General features: G+C 40.8%; 2 protein-coding genes across 2 annotated transcripts; one reads left to right on the top strand and one right to left on the bottom strand.

The window, feature by feature from the left end:
- Positions 1–38: 38 nt before the first annotated feature.
- Positions 39–11815, bottom strand: ppm1g (protein phosphatase, Mg2+/Mn2+ dependent, 1G). The gene is made up of 14 exons (XM_031730784.2): positions 11641–11815; positions 11249–11385; positions 9865–9934; positions 9678–9763; positions 9362–9491; positions 6958–7069; positions 6469–6674; positions 5535–5710; positions 5317–5448; positions 4567–4669; positions 4073–4204; positions 3786–3915; positions 3510–3609; positions 39–1814 (listed from the first exon to the last, which is right to left on the bottom strand). The coding sequence occupies exons 2-14, from the start codon at positions 11357–11359 to the stop codon at positions 1617–1619; spliced, it is 1686 nt and encodes a 561-aa protein (XP_031586644.2). The 5' UTR covers positions 11360–11385; positions 11641–11815; the 3' UTR covers positions 39–1616.
- Positions 11816–12466: 651 nt separating this feature from the next.
- mis12 (MIS12 kinetochore complex component) lies at positions 12467–15232 on the top strand. The gene is made up of 2 exons (XM_031730949.2): positions 12467–12907; positions 13970–15232. Exons 1-2 carry the CDS (start codon positions 12488–12490, stop codon positions 14243–14245), a joined length of 696 nt encoding a protein of 231 aa, XP_031586809.1. The 5' UTR covers positions 12467–12487; the 3' UTR covers positions 14246–15232.
- Positions 15233–16305: the final 1073 nt, after the last annotated feature.

The following is a 16305-nucleotide window of genomic DNA, read 5'->3' as shown; positions in this document are numbered from 1 at the left end:
CTGGTTTTAACAATAAATAACAGGCGCACACACACAAATACGGTTGATTATTTAAAAAAATGTATTTGTATGTACTTACATACTGGTGTCAAAAGAGTATGCACCAAAATGTCACACTGACTCACAATTACAAAGAAAAAGCATTTTCCTTTTCTTCAATTACAAGTATTGAAAAAACTATGTACAGAAAAAAGGGCATGGTGACGAGATAGGACACTGGAAACAACTTTACAGTCACACAATGTCTTAAATGAGACTGGGAAAAAAAAGTCTACGCCATTTTCTTAACCTCAATTTGTATTTCCACTCAGGAACAAAACCTTGTGCATCCTGCCCCCAGTCCAGCGTCAAGGAGTTTTCAGAGTGTGCTCACAAAAGGACTTTTTTTTTTTTTAAATTGTTAGAAAAACTGCCAGAGGACTGATTATCATAAATGAAAAACAAACAGCTGAGTGGAAATACTTTTTACTTAAAACACATCCTAAAGATATCCTTAAAAATTAGTTATAGTGGAAATGAGACAGGCGGCGTGCGAGTAGCTGAGGTGAAGATAGGTCCCGGGCTCTAATCGCCACTTCTCTCTGGATGGACATTAAAGGCCTCGGTTCCCCTGCTATCAAATCTTACTGATGGAAAGCAGACTAGCTCAAAAACCCCTGGCTGGAGAATTTAAATGAACCAAAACACAAACCAGGAATGAAGAAAGGCAGGACAAGGTGAGGTGTTGGGCTGTTGCATCAGCAGCAAGACTGAAATTAAAAAATATATATATCTTTATCCTTACTTGTGAAAGGGTGCTAAAGGGAGAAAAATATAAATGGCAAATTAGAGCAACTGGAGAAGAATCTGTGTGGTCCTCTCATCCTGATGGGCAGAGCTACACAAACTGACAGAGCTAAACCAGCACATCCGTTCTCACTGAAGCTTCAGTTTGGGAGTCCTCTCATTCAATTCATTCTTATACAGTTACCGTGTAGCAACCAGCATCCATTCCCCGCACTCTGGGTTCAGTTAGTCTGAAGAGGATGTGAAACAAGAATTCATGGTTGGCAACAGCCGAGTCTAAAACGGCAACAAATGTTTTACACTGCTAAGCCACAATGGAACTGCATGTGTCACACATATGTGAACATGAATTAGACTCATAACTTCACAAACTGATCAAAATTTTACCAAAACAAACCGTTATGTGAAAAGTGATAAAAAAAACAAACAAAACAAAAACAGAACAGTGTTGCATTTGTCTGCAGGGATCTACACATCTGACTCTTTAGACTGGTTCTCCCTGCAGCCTCCTACTGGTTGGAAAATGATGTGGTATTTAGTGTGTGCCTTTTCTGAATTTAAGAACTTAAGAACCTCTTTCCAGCTGAATCAATCAAAAGAAACTACTGCAGGGTGTGTCTTAATTGAAAATCGACCAAGAACAGAGCACAGAAAAAAACAAAAGAACTTCTCATGGTCTCAGTTCGGCAGAGCTTTTCTAATGTCTGCTTTGGGGTGAAATGACGTTTGTGAGGTAAGGATTTAATTTTGAACAGAATGTGTCTCTGTGTTGTGTCTGGGGTAGCGTGGGACCAGCTGCTCCGTCTGGGACAGTTTCTCTCGTCTCCTCTTTAGTCACTTTTTGCCTTTTTGCTGTCATTTCCATTCTCCTCCTGCTCAGTCCCTTCTCCCTCCGCGTGCTTCCTCTTCTTTGTGTCGTCCGAATCTGTGGAAGATGGGTGTGGCCGGAAGGTGACTATGACGCAAGTCATGTTATCACATCCTGTCCCATCTCCAGATGTGTCAGGGGCCAAACAGTGGTCCAACAGCTGTCAGGAGGACATGTGAAATTTTAAATTAAAGACTGAGACCTTGGACAATGTTTTTGAGGCAATTAAGGCGATAAGACAGACAACAGCAATTACTTGTGATTTTCCTGGTAACTAATTTACTTGTCACTTAAATGTGAAGAAACAGACTAGTTTAAGAATAAAATATCAACTAAAAGGAAGAGACATTACAGATCAGGTTACCCCTGCATGCATTAGGATGATGTCACAGATGGAGTGGTTATAGTTTTGTTCCTGAAAGCCGCGCTATTTTACAGGGAATAATGTGGGCCATACTTATTTTCAACTCCCTGTCACTGACAAGACAGCCCCCTGACCCGACGTGGATGGGTGTGAAAAAAAGTATTAAGGTCGTCACATGACGATGGAGTCTCAAATAGTGGCGATGGCCAATGCTACCCCTCAGCCTCCTAGTAGACACATCTTTGGTATGGATATGAAACTACATAACCTTGTTCTGAAGTTATTGCATTCACAAGATTTTCAGAAAACTTGACCTCTGACCTCTAACCTTGAGGTCAAGATCACTGAGATTCAAACTCATTCACAAACTGGGGTGACAGCAATACCCCATCAGCCTTTTACAGCTGAGGGATAAAAACCCCAATAGCTACACCTCAGACGCCACAGGCCTCAGTTAGCATGTTAAATATTAAAATTCATGACGGCACAATTAGAAATGGAACAGGTTTGATTGGGCTGCCAGGACAAAGCGTCTTCTCTCCAAAAACCTCAAGATTTCTGGAACAATGTCCTTTGGACAGACAAGACAAGTGGAGATGTTTGGAGAGGATGCACAGCACCACATTCGGTAAAAATCAAACACACCATATCAGCACAAACATCTCATACTAGCTATTAAGCACGGTGGTGGAGGGGTGATGATTTGGGGTTATTTTGGAGCCACGGGACCCGAACACCTTGTAGTCAGACAACCATGAACTTCACTCTATACCAAAGTATTCTAGAGCCAGATGTGAGGCCACCTGTCCGACAGCTAAAGCTTCGCCAATATTATATCAGGGAACAGGACAATGAACCCAAGCACAGCAGCAAATCTCCAACAAAATGGCTGGAAAAAGAAGGGGCCCCAATCTGATTAAAATGTTGTGGCAGGACCTTAAAAGAGCTGTGCACGAACAAACCTCTATGAACTGAAGCAGCATTTTAAAGAGGAGTGAGCCCAAATTGCTCTACAATGATGTGAGAGACTGATGAAATCATTCAGAATAATGATTACTTCCAAGTTACTGCTGCTGAAGGTGTTTGTACCAGTTCCTGAATCACGGGATGTACTTTGTGGAACTGTGAAGAACCGAGTCCCGTGAAAACTGTTTCACATGACTGTACACACTGTTGGCTTCTGAGAACTGCAGACAAGTGTGTTTTAAGCTACTGCATGGATTAAATTTCCACAATCTTATCTCTGTGTGGCAGAAGAACTAATAGTTCTAAGAGCAAATGCTATGCCATGTGACTAGTTCTAATGCTATGCTCTGTAAGTTCTAAGAGCATAGCATTAGAACTAATAGCTTTCCAAAAATGTATATTTATTGTTTATCCATTTAGTTTAACCAGCTAGTATTTTTGCGCTGCTGCCGAGTAGAGCATTGTTTAATCCCTGATGACTACACTGTACTTCAATATAAAATTGAGTTTTTCCTCCATGCTCACCTCTTCCACAATCAAGGAAAGTGCTCTGGCTTTGCCATTCTGGTCTGGTTTGATCCTCTCACTAATGAAGTCCACCACCTCCTGACTGCTCAACACATTCCTGCAAACACACAGAAGCACAAACGGGATTTAACAGCTGAATCAAAACATGTTAACTTTAGGGTGTGTGATTGTTTGTCTGAAGTTACAAAATTAATTGATTTGCTCCAGTTTTTGACTTAATTTTACTTGCACCCCTGAAATTACTTAATGGGACAAATAACCATTTACACTCACCAGATGCCGTCGCAGGCAATAACCATAAAGTCGTGGTCCTCATTAAGTGTCAGAACTTTAACATCGGGCATTGCAGAAATCATCTGCTCCTCTGGTGGCAGAGACTTGTTCCTCTTATAGAAGTGGTCACCTGAGAGTCAGAGATCAGACTAAGTTTGGTCACTGCAGTTGAGAACATGCAAACACCGTACATCAATGAAGAACTGCTACAGTATTTAAAAGAAAGTGAATATGAGTGATTCCAAGAACCCGAATAGTAATAATCTGAAGGTTTCACAGTCACCTACCAATGGCTCTGGAAAGGTTCAGTCCACCGTTGACACGCCCATCCATCGTCACCTTCCCTCCAGCGTTTTTGATGCGAGCTAGCTCCACCTCGTCCTCTGGCTTGTGGTCGTAGGACATGTCAACAGCTTTGCCTGCAGTCACACAGAAACAGAGTGCTCACAAATTAGATGAGGACAGTGCAGAAATCCACATTTACTACACGGGTCTGATCCTTCAACAAACTGTTCAGTAAAACATCAGAGAATAAATAAGAGAAGCAAGGTCAAAGTTCCTGCTGCTAGAGGAGGTACCACAACAACAGATTCAGCTAAGAGGTTTTCAATCTTTATCATGGCACTGGAGAAATCCTGGGTCCTATTTCTTACGTAACACACAATATAAACATACTGTATGCTGCACATTAGCAGTGGGGAGAGTCAATACCATGCCAGAAAACCTCAGCTTTGACAACTGTTTTATAACTCAGTGCTTGAATCAGATAGTTTGGACCTACCGCGTTCCGACACCACGCAGCGAGAGTCTCCAGCATTGGCCACTATCAGCTGCTTCCCTCGGATCAGAGCCACGACGGCCGTGGTTCCGCTGTCTGAGCCGGGCTGTAAACACACAAACACGTGAGCTGTGACACGCTGCCAAAACTACGAGGGCTTATAACGATGTAACCAAACCACCATCTTTCATATGAATGAGACTATGTGATTTGATTCAAATCAAATGGTCTGTGTCACGTCCACTCAAGTATGTGATACGTAAATGTTTGCCATCAGACATGGAAGTCCAGCTTTCTGTGACCATCCGAAGTCATCCGCGGAGAATTAACATTACAATGCACCAACTATCCATGTGCCCCAGACGGCAGACTTCAAACAAGTATAACAAGAATGACTGATAAGCTGCCGGGTCTCTAGCTGTGTCTGCACAGTGTCTGCAACAGAGTATAATGAAGGCTTGAGGCAGTCATCAAAACCTCTTCGACTTAACAAGATGTACAAATAACTCTCTAGGCTCTTGCATTCAACTTACAGCTTGCTGTAAATTATATTTGCTGATGAGGTTCTGATTCAGTTTTCATTTACTGCTGTGTTAAAAAAAAACGAAAAAACAACACAAAACAAAACAAAAAGAAAAAAGTAATGCCGACTTGGCCATTTCTTGAAAACAAACATCATTTTTGGTTTAATAAAACCAATAAAAAAAAGAAATCAAACAGCAAAAATAAAACTTAAAAGTCTTTACAACACACCTCTTCTTTGCCATCCATTCCAGGTAGACACATTTCCTCCTCCTCTTCATCCTCAGAGTCTTCTTCTCCCTCTTCTGTATCCTCCTCTTCTTCCAGCTCACTGCTGTCACCATCTTCATCTTCACTGACATCCTAAGTTAAAACAGTGATTACACTGGCGTTTCAGAGTAAAGTTTCACAGCCCAACATAATCCAATATTCTACTCCCTTAGTCTCACCTCTTCCTCACTAGCCTCCTCCTCCTCTCCTTCAGACTCGCTATCATCAAAAAACCTGGACTTCGAATCTCCTGAAGCCTTTGAGGATGAAGAGGAGCAGGAAGGGCCTGCATCTCCTTCTGCTTTACCGGCCTTTTCCTCACCATTGGAGCTTCCTGAATCAGCTCCACTGTCAGCTGTAGGAACGAGAAAAGACACAAGTGGATAAGAGAGTGAAAATAAATACACAACCGTTAGAGAGCGCTGACTGATACATCTACTATTGAACAGACTAGACTGCAGCTGGGAATCGACATCTTTGTTCGCTCTCCAGCTTTGGTGAGCTCGGGATAGCAGCACATGAACCTGTTCTCTGTCTGCGGCACGTTCTGATTACAATGACCTCAGCAGATTTCTGGTGAAGGAGGACCACCGCCAGCTACAGTCCAATGCCTGTTTTCCAACAGCATCTACTCAGCTTGATATTCTACTTTACTCTGTTTCCGTCATTTTGGATTACAATGAGTATCACCTAATTGTGTGTGGGATGGTTACAGCAAGGTGGCCCGAAAGTCCCGTGATGGAATTTGTATGCAACACAAACAAAAATGGAGGATACTGAGGTGATGGTACACCTGCTACTCAGTATGTGGCTCTGTGTCACACTCAGGGTGTGAAAGAGATCAGAAAAGGCTAAAAGCAGCAAGAAGAAACACTCTGAAAAAGTTGCTCAAATTAGCAATATTTGTGTATTTGTGATTTGCAGATGAAAGGATGGACATGTTGCTATGACATAAGCTCAATAGTCATAAGGCTGGAAGGGCTAACAAAAAAGAAAAAAGAAAAGAAAAAAAACCCCAAACCCCCCACAGACACACTCATCTGTAATTAACATATTAAAATTGGATCTGCAGTTCTAGAATTTCTGCAATAGACCGACTGATCATCTCTGTACCTGAGCCACTGCCTTCGGCACCTCCTCTTCGCCGACAGGCTCGTAGCTTAGACCCGCACGCTGCTCCTTCGCCTTCCTTTGTTTTCTCATTGCTTTCCTCCACCTCCACTTCTCCATTTAGCCCCTCTTTCTTCTGCTCCTCCGAACCTTCCCCCTTATCTCCTGAGGATTCAGGCTGCGAACTGGAGCCCTTCTTAGCTGAAGCACTAAGATTTAAAGCAAAACAAAATTCATTCTTGCAGCTTCTAACTGTGCCCACCAACATGAAACAAGTAGCTGAACCATCCAGACTGTTTGATATCACGAATTTCTGACCCGCTGAAAAGGTGGCAGAGGAGGACGACTGTGAGATTTCTGACACCCGTATCGATTAACTTGCATGACATGACCTTTTACAGTAAAATTTCTTTTTTTTTTAATTTCTATTTTATTTCTACTTTCTTCAGGTGAAAATTTCACACATAAATCATAAAAACTTTAACGCTGTACCTCATGGCGGCCGCATGTTTGATAGCATTGCGGTTCTGGCCGTATCGTACCAGCAGCTCCTCTATAGTCATCGTGGCCTCTTCGTGGAGCAAAGCTGCCTCCTCCGTGTCCACTGAGAGGAGGAAAAGAAAACACAGAATTACTTGTATTATCATTTGACGTCAGAGGTTCAATCTACAAATAGTGCACACACTCCAAGCATGTAATTTATTTGCTGTATTCCCACAAATTTGGTTTGATTTTTATTGCTGGTGATCGTTTCTGTAGTTACAGTCAACGCACTTTGAATAAATACAGAAGGCCAAACAAAACAAGATGAATGCTGTTGTGTCAAAAGTTTATGGTTAAAACATTAAGTTGTTGAAGTGACAATAAAATTATAATCGCATAAACGCAAACCCAAATACAAGTACACTTGCACATGACCTTCATCTTTCACATGGGCCCAATCATAATGACCACCTCAAGGTCTATAAACACTAAACCCTCAAAGACTTAAATGATGTCATCTGTGTGCACAGCTGTAGGCATGAGTGAAAATTTTTAAAAAAAGCACAAAATGGCAGGAACAGGAGAGCATTTTGTGACAAATGCCAAAATAAGCTTCATGTCATTATGAATTAGTGGTGCAACGGATCACGGTTGAGCCGTAATCCGAACCGATCCCACTCCACAGTTCGGCATGCACGTGATCCGAAGATTCGAAAAAGAAGAAAAAAAAAAAGTATGTCTATGGTGCGTGTGGTCAGTGTGTCAAGCGATAGTTCTGGTCAGCGGTCCAAATGGAGGAGCAGAGGAGTTTGCGGTATTTAAGCAGCCCTTTGCTGCCGAATCCGATCGGGCTAAAGCTATTACAAAAGCTATTGGGGTGTTTAGCTGCAGACGGGAGGCCATATTCCGTTGTGCAAAACAAGGGGTTTAAACTATGATGAACGTGCTTGAGCCCCGCTATGATATCCCGTTGCGCGTCCACTTTAGTGGCAAGATCGTTCCAAGCATGTATGAGCAGGAAAAGTTTAAAGTTATGGCTGAACTGTCCCAGGCATCTTCTGTTGCCCTAACTACAAATGGGTAGACCTCCAAGGACACGGAAAGCTACGTGACCGTGACAGCTCATTATATCACAGCGGAGTGCGATACAATGAGCACTATGTATTATTGTAGGGTCTACCTTACAATATAAAGCGCCTTGAGGCGACTGTTGTTGTGATTTGACACTTTATAAATAAAATTGAATTGAACTGAGTGGTAGATACAAAGCCCTATATTGTACCATAATTTGTTTTTATATAATTGCGTGGAATGAGTCTTGAGTTGAATGTTTTTAACAGGCAAAAAATACTTCAATAAGTAAATGTTAAATTTTTTTCTTTTTTCGCTCATCTGAAAATTGATCCGATCTGTGACTTAAAACCGTGATCCGATCCGAACCGTGAGATTTTTGATCCGTTGCACCACTATTATGAATCATTAGAAAAAAAACAAAACAAAAAACAAACTCGTGCTTTTTAGAGGGGACCATAAATCACTGTCCAAAAAATAATGAACCTATTTTTAATCACAGAATAATCTTGGTTTGCAGGAAACCAAATGTTGTATTCCTTTGATTTCATTTAACCTTTTTTTCCCTAAATTTCCAGATTGCTGCTTCTCCTTTTTCAAGTGCTTTTGTCTAAAGAGGGATCCATACAGGATGTAAACAGCAGTGACCAGAGATAATGACATACAGCGATTTAAGGCATTGACGGGGAAAGTAACCGCTGATGACACAAAACACACAAGTCTCAACTTTCAATTGAGCACTTGAAGCAAGCAACATGTGACTTATAAAGATGTGATAAATATGTTATGATGCGTTCACATCAAATGTAACATTTTTGCTCAGTGTGATTATAAACAAAGTCTAAAGTGTAACTAGCTATCAGGAGTGGGTGGGTTTTCACCCACTCAAGATGCACTCCTGCGCAGTACTCGAAAACCCCGACTGTGCTGGAAGCCCATGACGTATGTGATTGCTGAATATTGATTGAACAAGTGGGCCGGAATAGAGAGGTGAGTGATAGTGGAATTCATCGGGAACGGGAGAAGCGCAAAACAAACGTCAAAGATAAAAAAATTACAGTATGAAACTGTGACTGTGGGACAGCTGTAAGCCCTTATACACTCAGCAGGAGCACACCTCGAAGTGTGAGTGTAGACATTGAGACTGGAGTCAATTTTTCTGCTAACTTCAGGCTCGGACAAATTTTATCTATGATAACAATAACATTGTTCCTGGTTTATTATATTGTAATTTACATCATATACTACCAATTCTACATTATCATTTAACAAGGATGACATTTTATTATGTGTTCACTGAAACTAGAATCACATGAAATGTCACAAGGAGTGGTGTACTCACAATCATCCTCCTCTGCCACCTTTTCAGCTGGTGGCTCCTCGGTGGGCCTTCCAGCAATCTGGACAAGCTCTTTGATGACTTCCTCTGTGGTTATCCTGCCGTCAATGGCCAAGAAGGCATCCTCCAGTGCCTGGAAAACAACATGCAAACATGTTGATACTGTAAGAGCAGAGAAGAGGCAACCATGCCCTCATAATACACTGTTTCTAATATGGCTTTAAGTATACCACAGCCAAGCAGCATGTGGTCATGGGGACTTTACATCAAACTCATTTAAGACATTTATGTCCTGTAAAAGTTTCTTGACACATCTCACCTTTTGAAGTTTGCCATCTTTGTAGGCTTTCTGCTCCTTGATGATGTCAGGAAGGTACTTTGAACAGTACAGCGCTACCTCTTCACCTAAAAGGGAAAATAAGTAATATAAATGAATTGAAGTGTGTGCACATAGTACTCCGATGTGCAAACAAACAACAAAGAAAAATTTCAAATCAGTGTGTTACCTCCGTGTCCATCATACACGGCAAACATGGCAGTATCCTCATCGAAGTCTGGGATACTGTTGTGAGCATCCTGTGACAAAGAAAGATGGGGATAAAAATAAAAAATAAAAATCACAGCAAACATGAAATTTAGGTGAAATCAATGTATTTTATATTTGTTAAGCAACAAAGTTCATTTTTTCTTTAAAAAAAAACAAAACAAAACAAAAAACTACTTAAAATAAAAACACCCTCAGTCCAGGAAGCATTTTCATCTGCAAATTCCATAAAGCAATAAAGATTTATTTGCATGTGCTGATAATGGGGTGGAACGGTTACAGAAAGTAAAGTAAGTGGACTGAGAGTTGTTGCAAAGCAAATATGGCAACAGTGCCAGAGGAAGTCCCAACTAGAATGAAATCATTAAAAGGTACATAATATCTATCAATCTATCTTCTTCTGCTTATCCAGGGAATGGTCGTGAGGGGACACAGATTAAACAGTAAATCAATAGTTTCACTTTTACACTCAGGTCTCTCTTTACGACATGGCCGATGCATCACTGCAGCCCCAGTCCCAATCTGTTCGTTGATCAGATTGGTCCCCTGCCCCCTTACTTGTGAACAAAACCCTGAGATACTTAAACTCCTCCACCTGGGGCAGCAAATCGTCCCTGACTCAGAGTAGGCACTCCACCCATTTCTGCCTATAAACCATGGCCTCAGACTCAATGGAGCTATTTCTCATTCCTAGAGACGACCACCTGATGAAGCCAACAGAACCACATCATCCACAAAAAGCAGAGATGGGACTCTCGGGCAATCAAAGTGGAGAGTAGAGCTAAAATTTGTATAAGCATAATTTGGATGACCTAGTAGGAAAGTGAGTGTGTACATGTGTGCCTTTCCCATTTAGATTAAAACAGAGTCTAAAAGTTTTAAAACTAAACTAGATCACCAATTCCTGGCCCTGAAATGCTAGATTACTGTGGATGTAAGTAAAAGTCACATGGCTGAAAATGAAAACAAAGCAGTGAGGGTGTCCCTGAAAAAAAAAATAATTAAATAACCCCACTGATTAGTTTCTTTTTTGTCTGATTTTTTTTAAGAAGGTGTCATAAAATTAGCTGAATGCCGTCTACATTTCTGATCTGAAGTGAGAACCAAGTAAGATACTTTCTAAACACCACCGTCATTAAATGCTGTGAATTTCCACCACCACCGCAGTTGATGTTCAGCAACTGATTTTAGAGGCTTTGAGCTCCGCTTAAGCAAACAAACATATAAAACAGAAATGTATTGCATTTCTCATTTATAACCCATTAAAATGTTTTCGTTTCGTTTCATTTGGCAAACATAGCACCGACACCACTGTCTCTGATGCGCTTATTCATTTTCCGCCTCACCTCCATGGAGACCCGCCAGCCCTGCATGGCAGAAAAACCGTAGCTCATGTTGCTGTTGCCGCCATCTGAAGAGGTCTTGGTGGTGCTAGGCTGCGACAGATATGCCCCCATGGTGGTCCGTTTTTATGGCTTTACACCTGGAGGGAAGACAACAGGAGAAAGAAGCGTCACATCTTTTTAGGTTCACGTTACATTTTACATTACCCTGCCCCTATTAGCTGTGGGTGCTAGCTGGCTAACGTTAGCAACACCACAACAAAAAGTAGGCGCAGCGGCTAGCTAATACCACCATGCTAAACCCGGCTAAACTTCCAGCGGTAACCTCTGCCCCCGCGCGAGCGGCTGCGCAGCTGCGGGGCAGATCAAACGCCCAACACCGACGGCTGATTTACCTGTTGTGACGGCGCAGGAAGAGTTTAAAAGCGGCTCCAAACAGAAAGAGATTCACATAGGAATGATTGCACGTGTGGAAGCAAAAGCCGCTATCAACACACACAGAGAAGAGAGAAGCACGAGCCGCGAAGGAAGTGAATGCGTGCGCATGCCCCTTTCGCTCGAACAAGGTGGGCGTGTCAGAGAGCCACGTCACACGCTTTGGTCATGCGCATTTTTTAATCAACAAAACAGAAAATCTTTTAAAGTTTTGTTTGTTTGTTTGTTTTTATTAAGTTTGAATAAGCGGAGTTATTAACTAAAACTAAAGTTGAAACAAATTACATATCAGTTTGAAAAAGATACATTAGCCAGCTGGTATAAGAACAAAAATTAAAATTAAAATAAAAAAAAATATATTTTATTTATTATTTAATTTAGACATTATACGTGATATGGGATTTTTTAAGATTATTAAAAAAACAAACATAAAAAAACAACACAAAAATGAAACTGTCAACAGGCTCTAGAAAGGACCAATTTTAACATAATCTGCAGATGTGTACCCCCCTCCCCAACACAAACTCTTTCCACACAGCTAGCATGAGGAGGGATTAATGCCTACGTTTACTGATACTACAGTAAACACATATACTTTGGCTGTGAGTGAAGTGTTTGCATTTTATTTGGTATTTCCAAAAAGGTGTGAAATTTAAATAAAAAACGCCCAGTAGATTAACATTAGAATTTCCTATTTGTCATTAACACCTTCTATCGGTTGGTGGCGGTAATGATCCATTTCTGCATTTGCTGCCCAAAAACATCTCAACTACGGCCAGGAAGAAGAAGGACGCTTAGCGATTGAACATGGCGCGGGAAACCCGGGAAGCAGAGGCAATGGATATCCACGGAGAGCGCGTCTCAGAGGCGGACAGTCTCTCTCCGGCTCAGCTAAAACTGTATGAGACGCAGTTTTTCGGCTTTACTCCGCAGACCTGCATGATCCGGGTCCACAGTGCTTTTCTGGACTGTTTGTACGAAATTTTGCCCGTCGTGGAGAAGGTTTGCGTGCGGCAGTTGAGTAAAGGGGAACCGGACGGGACCGAGGAACTGCTCCGGTCCCGGGCTAGAGAGTGCAGCCGAAAGCTGCAGCAGTTCCTCGAAGAGCGGTTCAAACAGCTCTCGAAGCGGATGGATGGGCTGCTGGTTAGCCACTGTTTCTCCGTGCCGCCAAACGTCCTGCTACCCGAGGACCAGTCGCACAAAAACAACCACCAAGACATCCAGGTGGGTGGGGAGGCCAATGGAGTTGATTATTTTTTAGGGCTTTGTATGTCTAAGATAATGTTAAAACCCTAACCCTGGCACATTTTCGTTCCATTAATCTCTATTTAAGTCGGAAAACCTCAAGTTAAACATCTGGGTGTTGACCTAGGCAACTCATGTTTGTTTATATAGCACGTTTATTTATATAGCAGGTTTCAAACACTAGCTAAAATCAATAGCTAAAATCGGAGAAAATCTGGGTAGTTGGTTTCAGCAATTGACAGCATAACTTCTAAATGCCGTATTCTCTTTAAATTCCCAATAATTTAAATTATTGAAAAGCATGCTCTCTTGGGTTGAGATCAGGTGCTTGACCTGGCCACTGTCAAGTCAAGTCAAGTCAAGTTGGCTTTATTGTCACTTCAACCATATACAGTTTGTACACAGTGAAGCGAAACAACGTTCCTCCAGGGCCAAGGTGCTACATGCAACATGCACACTGAAGAATTAAGAAACTCTGAAATTCTGTCCTATCAGTTTTGCAGTTCTCCATTTGATAGTGGAAATGTACAAGGGCAAAATTATAAAAGTGTGTAGTTCAAAAACCTATGGACCTAACTGTATGTGCTTAATTCCAGTAAATATGAAGATTTTCTGTATTGGTCTTTGATACAACAGAGTGGAAGGATTCTCCTGCTGAAAAAACTGCTGCCGTTTGATTACAGGGTCGTGAGGGGCGTGCGATATGTTGTTCATTATGTTGAACAGCTGGTGCAACAACTCTAGGGGATCAATCAGCAGAACTGTTATAGTTCACTCAAACAAAGTGTTAAAAAATCAACTTAACTGCAGTAAAACTAAAACCCAGACTTTTGTGGAAAAAAAGAAGAGGAAGGAAAATCAGGAAGGTTTACTAAGTGGACACTGAGTTATGATTATCTGTGAAATTTCAAGAATATGAGCAACTCTTTAATGGCATTAAACCTGTTCTAACTTAATTTAACATCGAATTCATTATTGTCCAAAGCAGGATTAAAACTGATGTTTCTCCCTGTGCTTTGAATGTGATCTTGCATGGTCCAGGAGGTGCTGAAGCTGGAGTCATCCCTGGTGGACCTACAGAAAGCCTATGAAGCAGAGGTTTGTGCCAGACAGGCCCTGCTAGCTGAGCTAGAGGAGCAGAGGGAGGTGCAGAAACAGCTGGACGAGATCCTGACATGGGTCGGTGAGCTCCAGGAAGCCTGGGTGAGGGAAGGTAACGGCAACTTCCACGAAAGTTTTCGACTGGTGATGGAGTCGGTAAAGAAACTGCAGGAGGCCATAAGAGCGGTGCTGGTCTGCAGCAGAGCTCCTCAATGAACCGAACTCATATTTGTTTAAAGTCTGTCGCCCAAATTAGTGAGTTCTTCAATTGTTTGCCAATTCATTTTGGTCACCACTGGTCGTAAATAAATGGAAATACTGTGAAAACGAATAAAAGACTAGTTATCCTTAAAAAGACACTGCAACTCTGAGAAGGCGCAGACAGCTTTATCACCTTTTTCCCATAAAAGAGTAATGTAAATAATAAAGCCCAAGTCTGTTTAATAACCTTTTAGTTAATATTCAAAGGGGTTGTATTGTATGGCAGCATTTCTAAAAGTTTTACTGCCACGCTCTCCTGCAGAACTTAAAAAAAGTTCAGAAAAGAAAAAAAAATAGTAAAGCTACATTAGATGCTTCCTTTTTCACAAATTGTAGATATGTAAATTGGATTTCCCATAACACAACCCAAATATCTTCTCTTTTCTCCCAGAAGCAGAGACGAATATCATTGTCATTTTTTGCCTGTCAGGCAAATATTATTGAAGAATCTGTATTTCTTTCCCCCTGCTTGTCCAATAATCATACCTACGTCCTCAACATGAAGACTGCAGCCTTAATGGTGTACTGCTTTGTTTTTCTTTCATCACATGTATCTTTAGCTGTTTTTTGTCATTTTAGTAATTTGCAATTCTCTTTTATCAGGTTAATCATTTGATTAAGAGTAAGACTGTCCAGCAGATGGCGCTGTCTGCATGTTAATGTCAGGGAATCACTATTCACTTAAGCAGAAATAACAAATATGCTGGTCTGAGCTTCTTAAGTGTCATTATTTGATGTATTTCTCTGTACAGTATGACAGCAAACTGAATAACTTTTTGTCTTGCATAAGACATTGTCATATTGTTCAGATATTTAACTTACAGTAAATTTACTCACCAGCAATGAAAACATTTGTTACCCGCTCATTCAGTGTTGGGAAGCACAGGATAAAAATTACTGGCCTTGTGTTGTAAAGAATAAATGTTTGTTTACAGAGTAAAAGCTGCTTCTTGGTTTTTTTTTTCCTTCACATAATAACTCTTTACTGCATGATTAAGCAATATATTAAGACAGTTTTTCAGAGCAAATTACCAACCGTAAGAAACACAAAATAGTTTGTGTCATTAATGCTAACACATTTAAGATATTCTTCTAGGCCTATGCACAATAATTTATGGATCTCAACATTCCTAATTTTTTTTCTTGAGATAAGCATGTATTTTATCTCTGTGTTGGTATATTGCGGCATCTTTACCTGTTGTGATTTAAAACTAAATTGAAGTGAATCTTCTGCAGACCGTCCACCAACAGTGATTAAACTTGTAGTAAAACTGGTGTATGCTGATGGCTGAACTCCTGCATTCAAGGGCTTTATCTTCAAAGCCTCTGTCACTCAATCAGGATTCAGTGGGACACTTTAAGTAATATATTTACTGAAACAGAGGAGTGGGTTATGCTGTGAGAAGGCCTTTGAGGATTTTTTATTGATGATTGTTTTCCCCATAACTGTGTCGTAATTTGAATACGCCCTACCTCCCAAGGGCCAACTTGGGTATTGTCAATAGTATTGTCATTCAGAAGTTTCTCAAACATGTCACATAATTAATATTTTTTTTCTGCTAACCAGCCCCCTCCACACCCCCGCCCCTTGCAAAAAAAGAACTTGATACTTTCTTATCAGTAGGGGGCAGTACCTCTCTGTGATTTAATGCAAAAGTGGAGTTATTTGCTGTGTTTAAGCACTACAAGCTTTTCTGACAGTTTTCACATTAACAAAAAAATGGATTTATTCCAGAATCACAGCACTTATTTTATTTTTTTCATACATTCACACTGTACCGTTTTAAACAAATGGGTTTGATGTTTGATATTTGTCATTATAGAAAGATACAACACAATTTCTTTGGTGACTATCAACTGATGGGAAAGGATGAAAGTATCTTTTTCAAATAAAACAAAAAGTAATAATAATAATACTACTATAAAAATAGCAATAAATGCTTTATACAAACAACAGGAAAACATCCAAATGTCTTATTTTTATGACAGCAAGTACAGAGATCAGTGACTTATTT

This window comes from Oreochromis aureus, linkage group 1 (genome assembly GCF_013358895.1).
Source record: "Oreochromis aureus strain Israel breed Guangdong linkage group 1, ZZ_aureus, whole genome shotgun sequence".
Taxonomy (NCBI): domain Eukaryota; kingdom Metazoa; phylum Chordata; class Actinopteri; order Cichliformes; family Cichlidae; genus Oreochromis; species Oreochromis aureus.
The sequence above is the reverse complement of the archived record's forward strand: the minus strand, read 5'-3'. Positions and strand labels throughout refer to the sequence as shown.